The sequence below is a fragment of the Dendropsophus ebraccatus genome, chromosome 5, assembly GCF_027789765.1.
Source record: "Dendropsophus ebraccatus isolate aDenEbr1 chromosome 5, aDenEbr1.pat, whole genome shotgun sequence".
Taxonomy (NCBI): Eukaryota; Metazoa; Chordata; class Amphibia; order Anura; family Hylidae; genus Dendropsophus; species Dendropsophus ebraccatus.
Genome location: NC_091458.1, coordinates 40,360,150 through 40,376,723, shown reverse-complemented (window position 1 = coordinate 40,376,723; position 16,574 = coordinate 40,360,150). Strand labels below are relative to the sequence as shown.

The 16,574-nt window shown below is 41.8% G+C and overlaps 1 protein-coding gene across 7 annotated transcripts in view; it reads right to left on the bottom strand.

The window, feature by feature from the left end:
• NBEA (neurobeachin) overlaps positions 1 to 16,574 on the bottom strand; it is a 453,563-nt gene that overhangs the window by 243,818 nt on the left and 193,171 nt on the right. For 5 of the 7 annotated variants that reach the window (XM_069969916.1, XM_069969921.1, XM_069969920.1 and 2 more), the window contains exons 23-26: positions 13,575 to 13,792; positions 11,484 to 11,637; positions 11,155 to 11,178; positions 3,571 to 3,751 (exon numbers count right to left, since the gene is read on the bottom strand). In XM_069969916.1, the coding sequence (XP_069826017.1) occupies positions 3,571 to 3,751; positions 11,155 to 11,178; positions 11,484 to 11,637; positions 13,575 to 13,792 (577 nt within the window). The remainder of the gene's footprint in view (positions 1 to 3,570; positions 3,752 to 11,154; positions 11,179 to 11,483; positions 11,638 to 13,574; positions 13,793 to 16,574) is intronic. The other 2 variants (XM_069969919.1, XM_069969922.1) reach the window with 1 other exon arrangement.

Sequence of the window (16,574 nt, the reverse complement as noted above, 5' to 3'; positions counted from 1 at the left end):
GGGAGCGCAGTGGCCTCATGCAATGTCAAAATTTTTAATGACGGTGACTCTTTAACCCTACTTTTCTAGCTTTAAAAGGAATTGGTCATCACTTTCATGCTGCCTGAACAAGTGATCAGGGCAATTACCAATGCCCCCCCCCTCAAATTACCTCTGTACCCCCAATGGCTTCTCCCTGTCCCACCTGTCTAGACTGACTGATTGTGTCTTGTATAAAGAAAATGTGTCGCCTATATTTTATTTTAAGATTAGAAAAATATTAACAAAGGTCCTTTCTAATCAGTTTTTATTTTCTGAGTATAACAGTTTTTACTTCTTTTTTTTTTTTTTTGTACATTCTTATGGGGGCTGCCATCTTGCCTGAGCTGTTTTCAACAGTATTTAGTGACATGCTTTACAGCAAGACTCATTAAAACAAATCTTGATGCATTACTGAGAGTACTCTATGACCTTTAAAGAGGTAATTCCACAGGGAACTGCTCGTCTCCTCTATCTACTGGTGTCACATGTCGCTGCAATGCTGTAGAGATCACTTTACAGCAGCCTCCTCTTATTACCACTGACACAACAGGAAGTCTCACCTTTGTTTTAGACTCAGTGGTGGGAATGAGATTTCAGGATTATTTTGATATAGATAGAAAAATGGAAAATTGGAAAAAAAAACACCAATAAATCTTGAAAATATGTTTAACATAAAAACTCAATTTAAACAATAGGTCATTTTCTGATGATACATTCAGTGTAAGTATAGGGAGAGATCTATCAATCAAGGCCATCCATGCATGCAGAAGCCACTGGAGACTGCTCATATGACTCTTCGTTTAGGCAGCATGAAGGTGATGGCAGGTTTCCGTTAGATCTTTTGTCATTTTGTCGCAATTCCTTTTTGAGGTCAGAAAAAGCAGTGATCACCTGGGAGTTGGGGTAAAGTCCGCTCATGAGCGTTGAGAGCACTGCCGCTTTATCCGGCCCACCCTCTCCATTGATTATCATTAGAAGGGGCAGGGCGGATGACATGGCAGGGCTCCTAATAGTGCTCCTGTGTGGAGTTTACCCCAACTCCAAAGTGATCAATGCTTTTCCTTATCTCAAAAAGGGATTGTGACAAAATGACAGAGCAGCGTTTACCCTGACTAACAGCGCGGGACCGGTGCCAAGAAGGAAGAGAAGACACATAACTTCCTCCTCAGCCGTCACATCGCTATAGGGGGCTATCGGCAGGTTAGATTCATCTACCCTGCTCATAGTTTCCCTCACAGATCTCTCTTGTATGAAACATATACTGGTAGTGTACTCTGGATTGGGGTTTGGTGATCTGTGGAAGAATGTACATGCATGGAAGAATAAAATACAGTATAGTATAGCCCCATCCCAATATGGTGAAGAGTCAGGCTTCTAATAATAAATTATACAAATACTAATTCACTTTTACCATTTCTAGTTATGCTCGAAATAATAACTGCTGAAAGTCCCTTTTATCATTGTGGAAATATTGCTGGGAGCGGAAAAAATATCTGAAAAGAGGAGCTAATCCACAAAGTGGAAACACATGTTAAAGAAATGTGTTGAATAAAATTTGGAAGTGTCTCCGAAAACTCTTCATACTGAAAATAAATATATTTTCTTATGATTGATATCGGCGTGCAATGAGAAAGAATTCTGGTGAATAGGCATGTAAGAGCTGCAGGTTCAGGTCCATGGTGCATCTATTTTCTCTTATTTAGAGAAAATTTTAAGTGATATTGTCTGCCACCCCCCCCCCTTCTATGTGTGTTTCTCCACACCATCTACAGGTTTAGATGCTGCACATTTGATTTATACCTGTATAACGATTGTCTGTCTTCTTTTTGCTCTAAAATCGCTTCAGTTTATCGGTGGACAGTGTCACCTAGGCGGGGCTTAAAGGGAACCAATCAGCACAATCGTGGTGATATGGTTCCCTGCTACATAACATAGCTTTGCTGTGCAGCTCCCTGTAGCTTTACAGCGGAGGGAAAAGTGGTTTTATTCCCCTGTGCGACGACAGGAAAGGGTCGGCAACTAGTCATCTGGGCAGGGGTAATATATATATATATATATATATATAATTTTTTTTTATGTGTCTCAGAATTAGTATTGTTGGATATCTTAGTCCTAAAAGTAGATAAAATGTTATTTCCACTTTCTGTGCGTGTAAATCTGCTCGGTGACATTCTTTTCCATCACTCAAAAAAAAAAAGTATATTTAGCGCAGTAGTAGTCTCTCTGCCACTGAAGGTGGTTATACATATAAGATAAGGGATAAGGAACCTGTAGCACTCCAGCTGTATGACTCCCATCATGCCTAGACAGCCAAAGCTTTGGTCTTGGCCATCCAGGCATGATGGAATTGTAGTCTTGCAACAGCTGAAGGACAGAAGGTTCCTCATACCTGCATTAGATATAAGTAGGTTGATGGTGAACATCAGGTGAGCAAATATTTGACCTATGAACTATCATTTTGCCAATGCAGCCTATGGGTGTTTTAGTCCATATAGGCCACTATAGTTGCTCAGACTATCCATACATGATGAATAACACTAGGGTGAATGATCTTCCTAGAAACATCCTGAGAATATGCTCCTCTAAAAGATCTTTCGTCTGACTAATGGCTAAAAATTTCAAGGTCAGCTGCCTTCTTTCCATACAATGATTCTCTCCTGCCAAAAATTTTCACCCATTGAATTAAAAGAAAAAAAAGAAAATAATTCATTTTATTTCTTGCTCGGTCTTTTATTTTCTTCTTTGACATATGGGTTGCCACTGAGCATTGTAGCACCCCTATCCTTTGTAATATTGGATGACATTAGCGGTGCCCACCTCTCTTGCAGTTTGTTATCACATAAACTATAATTTGGGGTAAAACGATCCATTTGCTTCCACTTTAAAGTGCATGTGCCTTTAAATAACAGACACAAAGAATTCAACTTTTTGAAAAGATTTGCGTTTGTAAATATTTAAAAATTGTTATTGTAAGACATGCCCCATCTGCTGCTCTGTGTGTAAGCCTACACAGGGGAGGCCAGATGTAAAGGTGGAGTCAGTAAAAATAAATATGCAAAAAAAAAAAAATCATTTTTTTTTTTAAAAAGAATATAAAATCTTTCCGAGCCCTATCAAATCAAAGAAGGTTAATGCGCTGCGACAAGTCCACTCTGAGCTTTGATAAGCCGCAACTGTGAGCGGAATGAAAATACATTTTACAAAATAAATACATTTCGACTTTCCAGAATACATTTCTGAAACCTCTTTACCTTCTCTACTGGGGATTCTAACTCCTGAATTCATCACATTGTTCAGCTCTGTATAATAAGGCTGCACAGTAGGTGATTTATAAATATATAATATCGCGGCAGATCTAGAACTAGGTCAGAACCTTCCCATACTGAAATGCAGCCATGTATTCCCTTCCTACAGGCGAGCTGCTTTTTAACCCTTTGTGTTCTATGGCTCCAGACAATGCACCAAGTGCAGGGGGAGGGGGTGGTGGCTGGAGCTTCCAGCACACAAATGGTTTCCAGACACCATCTGCACTATACAGCATGAACTTACCAAGCCTCAGGCACTGTCGCATTAAGCCACCAGAAGACATGTTTTTCTCCGCTTCAATCTCACTGAAATTCAGAGAGCTGGCAAAAACCAGGACATCGACCATGGCCATGAGACGGCTGAGGAAAGTCACTGCGGTCTCCGATGACATCCCCTGTGTCACTTCAATATTCTCCAGCTCAGTCTTAAAACAAAGTCACAAAAAAATAAAAAATGACAATCTCATTCTATTACCATGATGGGTAAAGTACATTTCTGGGCCCCTCTCATTACACGGAGAGAGAGAGGGGGGCTATGCAATAGGCCAAAGGCTGAAGACAGAATATATTAGCGCAAGCATGTCACAAAAACACATAGAATCTGGACAGAGATTTAATATGCAGACAAACTATGGAAGCCGGCAACAAGGATGTTATGTTTAAGACAAAATGGCAATAGAAATTAATAGCAAAGAACCATGTGTTTCTACATGCAGAGGAAGAACATTATTTATCCGACAGTGAGAAACTAAAGCAGGTCAGATAGGAACAGACATAAGAATATCAATTCATGTTAGCAGCAAAGAGAAAACTTAAAGTGCACAAAAAAAAATAAAAAATAAAACTTTTGACATGTCAGAGAAATGTCAAAAGTTTTGATCGGTCCGGGTCTGAGTGTTCAAACACGACCAATTGGCAGCGCATCCACTCTCTCCCTGGATTTTAAAAAAAAGTCGGACCTGGAGCTCAACTCTTTTTTTTTTTTTTCAGAGCGGGGACAGTTACACTTTAAGGGTTTCTTCACACTTATGGGGTGCAGACAGAGCTTCCATCAAGTCTCCTGGTTAGGGATGGTCCGAACCCTCCAAGGTTCGGGTTCGTATGAAGCCGAACGCTCGGCATCAGATTCCCGCTGTCTGCCCGCTCCGTGGAGCGGGCGGATACAGCGGGGGGACCGCCTGGAAAACTGGGATACAGCCTATGGCTATGGCTGTATCCTAGTTTTCCAGGCGGTCCTCCCGCTGGATCCGCCCGCTGCACGGAGCGGGCAGACAGTGGGAATTACCACCGAGAGTTCAGGTTCGTACGAACCCGGACCATCCCTACTCCTGGTGATTCAGCCAACCAGGACGCCACTATTCTTGTTGACAAAAACACAGAACCCGAATGGACGTTGTTAAATTCAATGAGGTTCGTCAGAGTACAACTAAGAAAAGGAAGCCATAATGCTAGTGTGAACAGAGTTATAGTCTAGGGGTAGCTTTTAGGGTTACACTAGATCACAGGAGTCAAAGAAACCCGGTAGGGAACACGCCCTTTGTAGGATAAATAAAGTAAACACCAGTAGATACTACTGTACTATAGGTACTCAACACTCCCCAATAGATTCTGAGTAGAGATGAGCACAATCTGAGCACGCTTGAGTTCATTCAAACCCAGAAGTCTTGGCATTTGATTACCGGTGGTTTAAGTTGGAAGCAGCCCTAGAGAGTCCTGGAAAACATGGATACAGCCATAGGCCATAGGCTGTGTCCATGTTTTCCAGGACTCTCTAGGGCAGCAGCCACAGCTAATAAAATGTTGCATGCTTAGATTCATTACCTAAAATAACCATACAACACGTAGAGAAAGCAAACAATTGCAATCATGTGATATAACATAGTAGTGTCTGCTACTGATGGCTAGCATGGTGTGCCCCAGATACAAAACAATTATACCCCATATATACTTATATACAGCTATTGGCCAGACAACTTGTAAAATGGTAAGTAAAGCAAACTCAGAGAGAACCTGTAATTCGTTTCATGCTGCCCAAACCGGCATGAAGGCAGTAGGGTGTCGGGACGCTATGAATAAATCATAGTTTAAATATCTGCTTATTCTGGGCTAAGCAGTCAAATGGGAGGTCCTAATCAGTGATAGACAGATATCTGTGTAGATAGCAGTGCATGTAGACAGCTGTAAATCACTGATTAGGACCGCCCATGTGACTACTCGGAATGAGCTGATATTTCCATAAATAAAATGACAACTTTTGAACTTTTCCCGCAAAACTATATATCAATCTGCTCAGCTCCTCCTGCTCTATAATACAATGACTGCAGATTAGACTGTCTGTTCAGTGTGATAGATTCCCCTTAAAGTTGGCAACGGATTAATTTCTTGTGCTTTCATCAGTCCTAAGACTGTGATCATATCCGATTCTGAGCCTGTGTCAGAGATATAGGTCAGATATATGACATACAACCTCAGGGGGCTGCAACAGTTTCAAGTGTGGAAGGGTATACAGTATAACACAGGGGGGGGGGGGGGGGGGGGGGGGGGACAACCTAACCAGAGATGAGTCTTCACAGACATTAGGTGGTGGGCATAGACCCAGACAGCCAGGGCTAGGCACAGCTTTATTATGTGATTAGCTGGCGGAGAACTCTACTTGGTCATATGCCGTCTCTGTCTGATCAGTCAGCTGGCAGCCTCTCACCCCCCTACCCTACTCTTGGCTTGATTCACCAGTTTCTCCCTATACGAAAGTACCAAAAGACGTATCAATCAAACAGTCAGGTGAGGAGAAGCCAAAAAGACCCCCCTTACAGACAATTCACCCAGTACCACAGCTCACGCGCTTACTATAAAACAGGGAAGTCTGTAACAAGAGAACCTGTTGGGATTTCATGCTGCTAGTGGTTCGGGTAGCATGCAAACATACATTTCAAACTCCCTTTAAATAATGCCATAGATCTAGAATGGAGACTGAAGGTTGCACAGATACTAAATATGGGGATGGAGATTGATCAAAACTTGTGCAAGGGAGCAGTTGTCCACGGCAAGCCATCAGTGTTTATTTGTGACTGCCACCCCAAGTAACACAATGGAAACATATTAAAGGGGATTTCCCTAGTGGTGTGATATTACAATTCAACTCCTTTCACTTCAATGGAAACGAGCTGCAAAACCCACAGCCAAACTGGGGACAAGAGTGGTGCTGTTTCTGGAAGAAAGCAGCGATCATTATGTAAGCCTGGATAATCCCTTTAAGACAGACATCAAAACTTTCTACCTGAAAAATGTTTTTTTTTTTTTTTTGTTTTTTTTTACAGTCCTCCATAACATCAACTTAGCACTCACAGGCTTCCCCAGTGACATATTCCCTAGAAACTGTGATTTCTGAAAGGAACGTGTCAAACTGAGAATGCAGTCCAATCTGCAGGCAGCATGTTATAGGACAGACGTGTCACACGTGGCCCTTCAGCTGTTGCAAAACTACAATTCCCATCCTGTAAGCTAAAGCTTTGGCTGTCCAGGCAGGATGGGGATAGTAGTTCTGTAACAGCTGGAGAACTGCAGTTTGACACCTGTGTTATAGGAGGAGCTGAGCAGATTGATAGATAGCTTTAAGGGGAAATATCCAGGTTGTCCTGTCACTTATTTATGTACATCTCTGCCCATTGAGTAGTCAATGTCCTATCAAGTGATTGGTAGCACTGTAAGTACACAAAGAGCTCTCAATCACTGATCGGACCACCCACATGACTACTTTAGGGGTTACCCAAGATTAGAAAAAAATCAGCTACTTTCCTGCAAAAACATTAGGTATTACAATTCGTCTCCTTTCTCTTAAGTGAAACGGAGTTGAAAAACCAACAGTAGAGCAGTGTGTCTGGATGAGAGCGGACATGTTTTTCTAAACTTAGATAACCCCTTTAAGCCAAGAATAAACAGAGATTTACATGAATAAATGACAAGTTATCCTGGAACTTTTTCCACAAAACTATCTATCAACCTGCTCAGCTCCCCCGCCTGCAGACTGGACTGCACTCTCACACTGACAGGTTCCCTTTAAAGGGTTATTTTCTTTTCTTTGCGTTTACGATCTTAGATCTGAAGGCTACAGACTGTGTTCTAATGCAATAAAGAGGCTGCATCATCCACTATCCTTTTGTAACAGGTGCTGTAAGAGATTGGGAACATCTGCTAAAAATCTATATTCCAGGATGTTCCCCTAAATGCATCTGCAGTCCTGATTTACATACACCCAGGCCTCATGATACAGAGCAGACAGTAATATATACTCTCTTCTAAAGATGAGCTCCTCCGAAAAGCCAAATCTCTATAGAGGGTGACGCTCTCAGCACACGGACGCCTGCTGATCCCGGTATGCTGCGCCTCACTAACACAGATCTCCAGTTTCTGACACTATGCACTGTATACCATAGGGGACTGAATGCTGAAAAATATACTGTCTGTCATATTACTGGCCATCTGCCACATTGAAGGAAAATCAATTTACGATAGGACTCTGGATGATGCAACCGTTCCTTCTTGTAGATCCATACATTAGCTATCAGCTGTCATAAAAAACATGAATAGGCAAAATCAGATATATGCCTCTAAACCGTACTGCTTAACTGAACGGAATCGGCAAAGACCGCTACAAAAGCATTCTGCCACATGTGAACTAACCCATCGGGCTCAATCACTTGGTAAATTAAACAGTGAGGAATTTAGCCTTAAAGGGATTAAAAAAAAAAAATAATCTGTGCATTCCAGATGCAAATTGGCCTGATTATTAGCCATGTGAAAGGGTATTTAGTAGAGTAGAGCAAGCTTTGAGCACACTCGGGTTCATCCGAAGCTACATCTGGTTTGTCTGTCTCTGGGGCTGCATCCAACTTCAGCAGCCACCACTAAAAGTTTGGTCAACTCTAGTCTTTAGGGTATATTCACACTGCTCACATTTGTTGCAAAAATATCTGGAACTGAAAAACTGTTCTATTAATCTCAATTTTTCTGTTGAGTAGACAAACCTATGGATATCCGCAAGGCCTATTTAGATAATGGGATAATTGCAGAAACTTTTACAACAAATATGCTAAATGTAAACAAACCCTTAAAGGGAATCTGTCAGCTCCTTCAAGGTACAGAGCTGCAGATCCAAGCAGTTAGGTCATAGTACTGTAAAACAGACTGTACCTTTGTTTCCTGTGATGGGCATTATAAGGTTATAAACTGGCTCATACAGCTACCGTCAGGGGGGGGGGGCATGTCAATCATGCGGAGCAAAGTGGGGAGAGGGTGTGCTGCTGTATATGGGCACTGCCTCTCGGACTCTAATAAGAGCGGCTTTATAACATGGTTTATACATGCCTGTGACAGTAAAGGCCCAATTACACGGAGGGATTACCTGCCAAATCAGGCAGATATCTCTATATGTAAGGGAGCCAGCGATGTCTTTTAATAGGTCAAAAAAATAATCTTTTGCCAGCCGCACCTCTCTCCGTATACTAAGAGATGTGCAGTCATCGGCCGATATGGCCAGCCCAGGCTGCATGGTTACCAAGTCATCTAATAGGCTATAAGCGAGCGCCAATCTAGTATATCAGCACTCATTTACCTTGATAGGTTGTGCCATCTACTATGGCTTCAAACAATGGTACAGTCAGTATTATCATACTATGACCTCCCTGCTGGGGTCTGCAGTTCTGTACCGTACTGTATACAGAGCTGACTATTCCTCTTGTTTTTACATACGACACATTTATTACTGCGCCGGACCCTTCATTTAAATAGAGCTTTGAGCGGGCTCACTTTTAACGCTTAGTCACTTATTTCTGCCCCTACAATTAGGTGTCGTAGACATCAGCTCCTCTCTCTCACTTATGAGTTTGAGTAAAAACCTGTAAAAGTGTGGGAAATGACCTCAACATAGAAACAAGCTAACTACATTCAGGCCATAGGAGTAAATGGGGTCCGTGCACAGATATGCTGGCACTAGATTCTGACAGGGCACCGGTCTATCTGTGCAATGGACAGCAGAATAGAGTATGAACCCTTCCTTACGTGTACAAATCCATAAAGAAAATCTTCAGTGTTTCTGTTGTGCCATTGCATGGAAAAGCTCACAACATGTCTAGGCTGTATTACACGTCCCAATATTCCAAGGGAAACAAGCGCTGACATGTCAGCTCAGTGCCTGCTTCCCCATTGATCCCACTGGCTGCACTGTGCTATTAAACGAGCGGGGAGCACCTGGAGGGGCCACACAAATGATTCTTAGATCGTTCGGGCCGCCCACTTAAGTCGGCGGTGGTCTGCTGCCACTGCTTCTAATATACAGTACAATGAGCAGCAGGCCATCACTGTCAAAATAGTGCTCTTTAAGCATGCATGTTGGGTGATGGTTACCTTTAAACATGCACTATTACACTAGACCATTATCGGCCTGAATGGTCGGTAATCGGCCAAGTAATGCAGATAATCATTTAGTGTAATAGGGCCTTAAGGACTGATATGTGGAGGAAATACAGGCACCACTAGGTTGGTGTCTCGTTGGTCTGCAATAGCAGAATAGCAGGATCATCCTTCCATTACCGTACATCTAATTACATAGAACAATACTCTGTATGAAATGATTGCACAAAACATCACACTCTGAACGCCTTAAAGGGGTTGTTTAGTCTTATGTAAAAACAAAATCATTGTATAAAACTTTATGCAATGCTTCACCTTTTTCAAGATTTCTGCTTGTTGTCTGTGAATGGAAATCATATCTGTATGCAGAAGCTAAAAAAAAACCTATCCGGTTACCTCTTATACCCCACAAGAGTTTGTTACAGCCTATGATTTAAAGTGTACCTTTATTCCAGTAACCTTTCAGAATAAGCTGTCCTGTGCGTGTACATGAGTAGCAGCACCATTCTGGCCATTATATAGCTTGTATATGACATTTTATATCAGTTTTCCACTTAGCAGGCTTCATTGCTACTTTTCAGCTGTCCCTGGGCTAGTGGGTGCAAACTAGCCATTATGATGTCTCCTATACACTGCAGACACAGAACATGTACTGCTCCTTATATATCTATATACTACACCCTCAGAAGTAGCAGCAGTATGGAGGATGTTATAGAGCAGTGTAATTTATGAATCAAGCACTAGGGCGAGATCTCATTACTCTGTTCACGTTTCTGTAGTCTGCCTCTGGCTCTCTCCAACCCCCTACAGACTTCTATGCCTAATACTGTACGTTACCTGATCCCTTAGTGAGCTCTCTGAAGATGGATTGGAAAAGTAAATAAGTTGAGGAGGGGAGATGAGAAAATAAAGAAGCATTTTATATGATACAATATATTACAAAGTTACTTATATTTACTTGTATAATTGATTTATGTTAAGTTTGTTGGCGTGACGGTGGCAACTAAAAGTATTACTATTTAGTCCAAGAACAGAGTAGAAACATTTGCTTATCTGCTGCATTCAGACCACAGCAGTGAACTAAAACACTGTACCAAACACACCAGCTGTGTAAGCAATACTGTGGCTAAATCCATTCACTGCAGAAGGCAGACATCTTGAACATAGTGAGAAATGAACACCCAAAGTATATAATATATATTTCATAATTTATTATACAATAATAATGTTCTCCTGACATAAGATGTGACATTCCCTTTAATGTCACCTGTAGTGTGAATTTCACAAATGGCATGTGCATTATACTCTTATAGACGCATGCGTCACGGCTCAATCGGAGACATGTAGTATTGCCAGCTACAGATACAACATAGAATGTGGGGGTTAGGGTTAATGAAAAATAATAAAAAAGGAAACTTACATCAGATATACTAACCTTAGAACCCTGGACATGAAATAGACAAACAGACAACAGACCACAACAGTACAAGAAAAAGAAAAGCATTAAAATCAAAACCAAAAAAACAAGGTGAAATCAATATAAATCTATAGCATTGTTTAATATGTATTAGATATACAATATATAAACTAGGTAATAAAATAAGGCTCATTGTAGGATAACATTTCTAAAATAAAAAAATATATTATTTAAAGACTTCTCTATTAATATCTACTGCAGTGCTCAAATAAACACCTAATACAATGAGCTCTATTCTCCCATTGGGCACTAGATGGCGACATTGTACTTACAGTCGGTGATGTGGCTGCAGACAACAAAGGCAGGATCCCTCCACAGGCGATGATGATGTTATCTACCATTTGGGATATCAGGTGGATGGTGTTGTGAACAAAGATAATGTTTTCGTTGCTGTTGACAAAGTCCATGACAGATTTTGTTGAATGGCTGAGGAATAAAGAATTGTCAATAGATGGTACATCTGGAAAAAAACAATCTGCATAAATATTCTGCTTGCATGCAAGTGTGATATGCTAATGGTTTCTAGTACAACGTTCGGAAGAACAGATTTTAGAAAATTGGCAGCATTTCCTTTACATTTAAAGACGCATACACCGTAGAATTACTAATCACTGAGAGCTCTCAATATCATCCGGGGCAATTCAGTAGAAACTATCCAGAGCGCATGTAGAACAGTAGTTTAGAAAACAATTCAATGCAAACAGTTTTGGGTCACCCACAATAACCAGATCCGAGCTTGAGTTTTAAAGTGTCACTGCCGTTTAACTTTTTTTTTTTTTTAGTACAGGAGATTTTAAGAAACTTTGTAATTGGGTTTATTAGCCAAAAAATGCATTTTAATCATGAAAAAGAAGGTTGAACAAATTCTCTTTAAATGCAACCTGTCATGTCAAATATGCAGTCTGATCTATAATCATGTTATAATACAGAAGGGCTTGAATAGACTGTTACATATCGGTATGGAAAAGTAGTAGTGTAACTAGGAAGTTATTCATTTAAATCCATTCTCTCACTCATTTTGGCCTTAGAAGTCCAGCGGGTGGTCAAATTAATTGATCAACAACCTCCCCCTCCACACTTAACTTGTATAACTGGTAAAAGAAGGAATTTTAAAAGGGTACTCTGGTATTTTCTTTCTTTTAAATCAACGTTATAGTGATTTATTAATTATGTCTAGTTAAAAATCTCCAGCTGCTGTATGTCCTGCGGGAAGTGGTGTATTCTTTCCAGTCTGATACAGTGCTCTCTGCTGCCACCTCTGTCCATGTCAGGAACTGTCCAGATCTGTAATAAATCCCCATAGAAAACCTCTCCTGCTCTGCACAGTTCCTGGAACAGACAGAGGTGGCAGCAGAGAGCACTGTGTCAGACTGGAACGAATAAACCACTTTCTGCAGGACATACAGCAGCTGACAAGTACTGGAAGGTTGGAGACTTTTAAATAGAAGTAAATTACAAATCTGTATAAGTTTCTGAAACCATTTGATTTGAAAGAAAAGACATCTCGCTGGATAATAAGGAGTATCCACATCAACAAAAGTTCACACCTTATTATTAGAGATGAGCGAACCTCGAGCATGCTGGAGTCCATCCGAACCCGAACTTTCGGCATTTGATTAGCGGTGGCTGCTGAAGTTGGATAAAGCTCTAAGGTTGTCTGGAAAACATGGATATAGTCATTTGCTGTATCCATGTTTTCCAGACAACCTTAGAGCTTTATCCGAGTTCAGCAGCCCCAGCTAATCAAATGCCGATCGTTCAGTTTCGGATCGACTCGAACCCGGTTCACTCATCTCTACTTATAATCTATCTTCATTCATTTAGGGGTAAAACTTTATTCCAGTCCTAATAAACATTTTCCCACAAACTACATATCCAGCTGCCCATCTTTTCCTCCGCTATAAGGCCGGGTTCACATTGAGCAAAACTGGCGGAATGCAGTTAGTCATAATGGGAGTCTATGGGAGGCGCGCGCTCCTGCTCTGTCCGCGCTGAAGAATGAACATGTTCATTCTTCAGCGCGGAGAGACGCTGTGAGAACAGCAGCGCGCGCCACCCATACACTCACATTATGAGAGGGAGGCTAACGGCATTCCGCGGCGGAATTCCGCTAGTTTTGCTCAGTGTGAACCTGGCCTAATTTGATGCTGACAGCTTACACAGAAATTTTAACATGACACAGTCCAATTAACTAAAATTAGTATTAGATGTTAAAAGAGAAGAATTTACAAAGTTCTGCAAAAAAAGAAATAAATAAATAAAAATATAGCATAGATCATCCATACTATGGCTAAACTCTGTGCCAGCTCTGTCCGTCAGTGGCAGCCACCTCTCACTTTCACATGTCTGAATTAAATACTTACCTCCTCCAAACATGGACATCAGTCTCCAGAGCAAAAAGCAGATCTGTTAATAGTCGCTGGTGCATTGGGGACCACTTGAACTCTGGAATACGAAACATGGTGGTGCGCGGACCAGGGCTGAACTGCCGGCGCTGCTCCTCAGTCATTGGCATGCCACGGAATCCCAGATCAACACGTAAGTCTCTCTCGTGCTGACTGACAGATCGCCCCTGAACGGCCTAAGAAGAAAAAGTGAGGGAATGAACAAAAAAGTGAGTATATATGTTCTTCATTAGTAGCTGCGGCATCTTTACTGGGTACCAAGCAGAGCGCCATATATTTTATAGTGCTGCATGATGGGAACTTCTGCCTCATTCATTTAAACAGGACTGAGAGGCAGCAAGCTGCAATATTACGTACGGCCACAACAAGATGGATAACACTGTGTCTGGTAAACAATAAAGAGGCCACAGACAGGCAACCTATGCCAAGAGTGCTGCTAACAGGCAACCTGTGATCGGATAGTGATGGCCTGTGTTAGGGACAGGCCATGAATATTTAGGGGAATCTATCGCCAGGGTAGTCCATACTACCCTGATGGTATGCCAGCGCTGCTGTTTCTGAGACACATTGGGGGAGATTTATCAAACATGGTGTAAAGTAGAGCTGAATCAGTTGCCCCTAGCAACCAATCAGATTCCACCTTTAATTCCTCACAGATTCTTTGAAAAATTAAAGGTGGAATCTGATCATTCTACTTTACACCATGTTTGATAACCCCCCCCCCCCCCCATTCTGTCTGACTTTGCACAGAAAGAACTCCAAAATCCTCAGCATGCGCAGTAACTCTAGTCAGGCGCTGTAGTCACTGTAGGCCTTTATGAATACTAAAAAGGGGGTTCTTTTCATGTAGCAGCAGTGCACAGGAGGGATGGGGGTGCTAGAGAGAGAACTATTACTATTTTTATGAATTTTTCAAAAACTGCAACATGGCTTGAAAAAAGAAAGGCCGCAATGTGATTAGGGTCACAGCGCTAATACAGTATAATACCAGGTTAGTTTTCCCTTTAAAGGGGTTATATGAAACATGTATATGACCCTGACTGTTCTGCTCTCCCGAAAAAAAAACAACCTTCAATTGGGTTCTTCAGAGGGGGGTGGGGGGGGCGGAGTTTGCAAAAACTGCTGCCAGAAAGGTATATAAATTTGTCAATTATTTCTATTTGAAAAAAATTCAGCTGCTGTCTGTCCTGCAGGAAGTGGTGCCACCTCTGTCCAAGTCAAGAACTGTCCAGAGCGGCAGCAAATCCCCAGAGCAAACCTCCCTGGCTCAGGACAGTCCCTGACACGGACAGAGGTGGCAGCAGAGAGCACTGTGTCAGACTGGAAAGAATATACCACTTCCTGCAGTACATACAGCAGCTGATAAGTACTGGAACACTGGAGATCTATTAAATAGAAGTAATTTACAAATCTGTATTACTATCTGAGGCTATTGATTGCAAAGTAATTTTAAGACTATATAAATATGAGGCATCTTAGATTAAAGGATTCACCGATATCTTCTGAGATATGCACACTTTTTAGTATCAAAATATTTTTCTTTTCTCTGTCATCTTTTCACGTCTTCCCCTCAATTGAAAGGTGTGAAATTCCATTCGCAGACCAATGTCTTGTAGAAGAGGCGTTATATAGTGTTATCCAATGTGTTAGTAATGTCAAGGAGGCTTTGGACAGGAGGAAAAAGCAGGAGGGGAGCTCCTTTGTTGAAGCAGAGCTGAAGCTACGTACCAGATGTGACAGAAGAACAGTCGAGAGATGTTTAGGGCTGGGGGGTGCTGCTGGTATGCGGTTATAATGGCCGATATCACTACCATTTAGAAAAAAGTATGCTAAGTAAATAATTTTATATTTAAGCGATTCTTAGGGCCAGTTCACACGGAGTAAAAGAGGCGGAATTCTGCGTCTCCTCTCTCTGCCGCAGAATCGCGCCAGCCTCAGTGTCATACAGGCTGTCTATGGGAGAGCTCGCACTCCTCCCCTCTCCGTGCTCAAAGAATTGCCATGCCAATTCTTGGAGCGGAGAGGAGCAAAAAGGCACAGAGAGCGGAGGCTGGCGGGACTCCGCGGCGGAGAGTTTCATAGCGGAAATCCGCCTCTTTCACTCCATGTGAACTGGCCCTAAGGCTCGGCCTTTGGTTGGTTGCTACTCCCACAATGATACCGCTATAACCAGCTGCTGCAGTGTCCTCACAAATTGTGAAATGGTATAGAAGTAAAGTGTTGAATTATGTAGATTTTCTATTATGTCTATTAGTGGAGATGAGAGAATCCACCAATACTATTTATACGGTATTAGACAATGACGGCTGAATAACAGATACCTCATTGAGACTCCACTTTTCATTGTACTATGAACTATTTGAGAGATAAAAACTCAGGCTCTAGTAGACGGGCCGATCAGGAGGGGCAGGGGAGGCGAAGGGAGGCGTGGGGAGGGGCCCATAGGCGATAGTGGCAGTCTGCTGCCACTCCTCCTACTCGGCATGATGGCCAGCAGACCGTAGTTATTGTCAAAGTTTTTTTTAACATATTGAAAGACATGAATCAGCCAACATAATGCGTGGCATGATAGGCATATTTGTACTACTCTACACATGTATATGAGGTACAGATCTGATTTAACCAGCCTCTGTGGGAGATTTATCAAACATGGTGTAAAATGAAAACGGGCTCAGTTGCCCCTAGCAACCAATCAGATTCCACCTTTCATTTCTCACAGAGTCTGTGAGGAATGAAAGGTGGAATCTGATTGGTTGCTAGGGGCAACTGAGCCAGTTTCACTTTACACCATGTTTGATAAATCTCCCCCTTTGTGTTCATGCTACAGCTGCTTTAAAGGCCCTATTACACAACATAGTGATAATAGTATAAAAAATTTACTATAATGTCTGAAAAGGAGCGATTATTTGCCTGTGTAATAACACCCCAACCATCAAACAATGAACGGAAAGTTGTTAA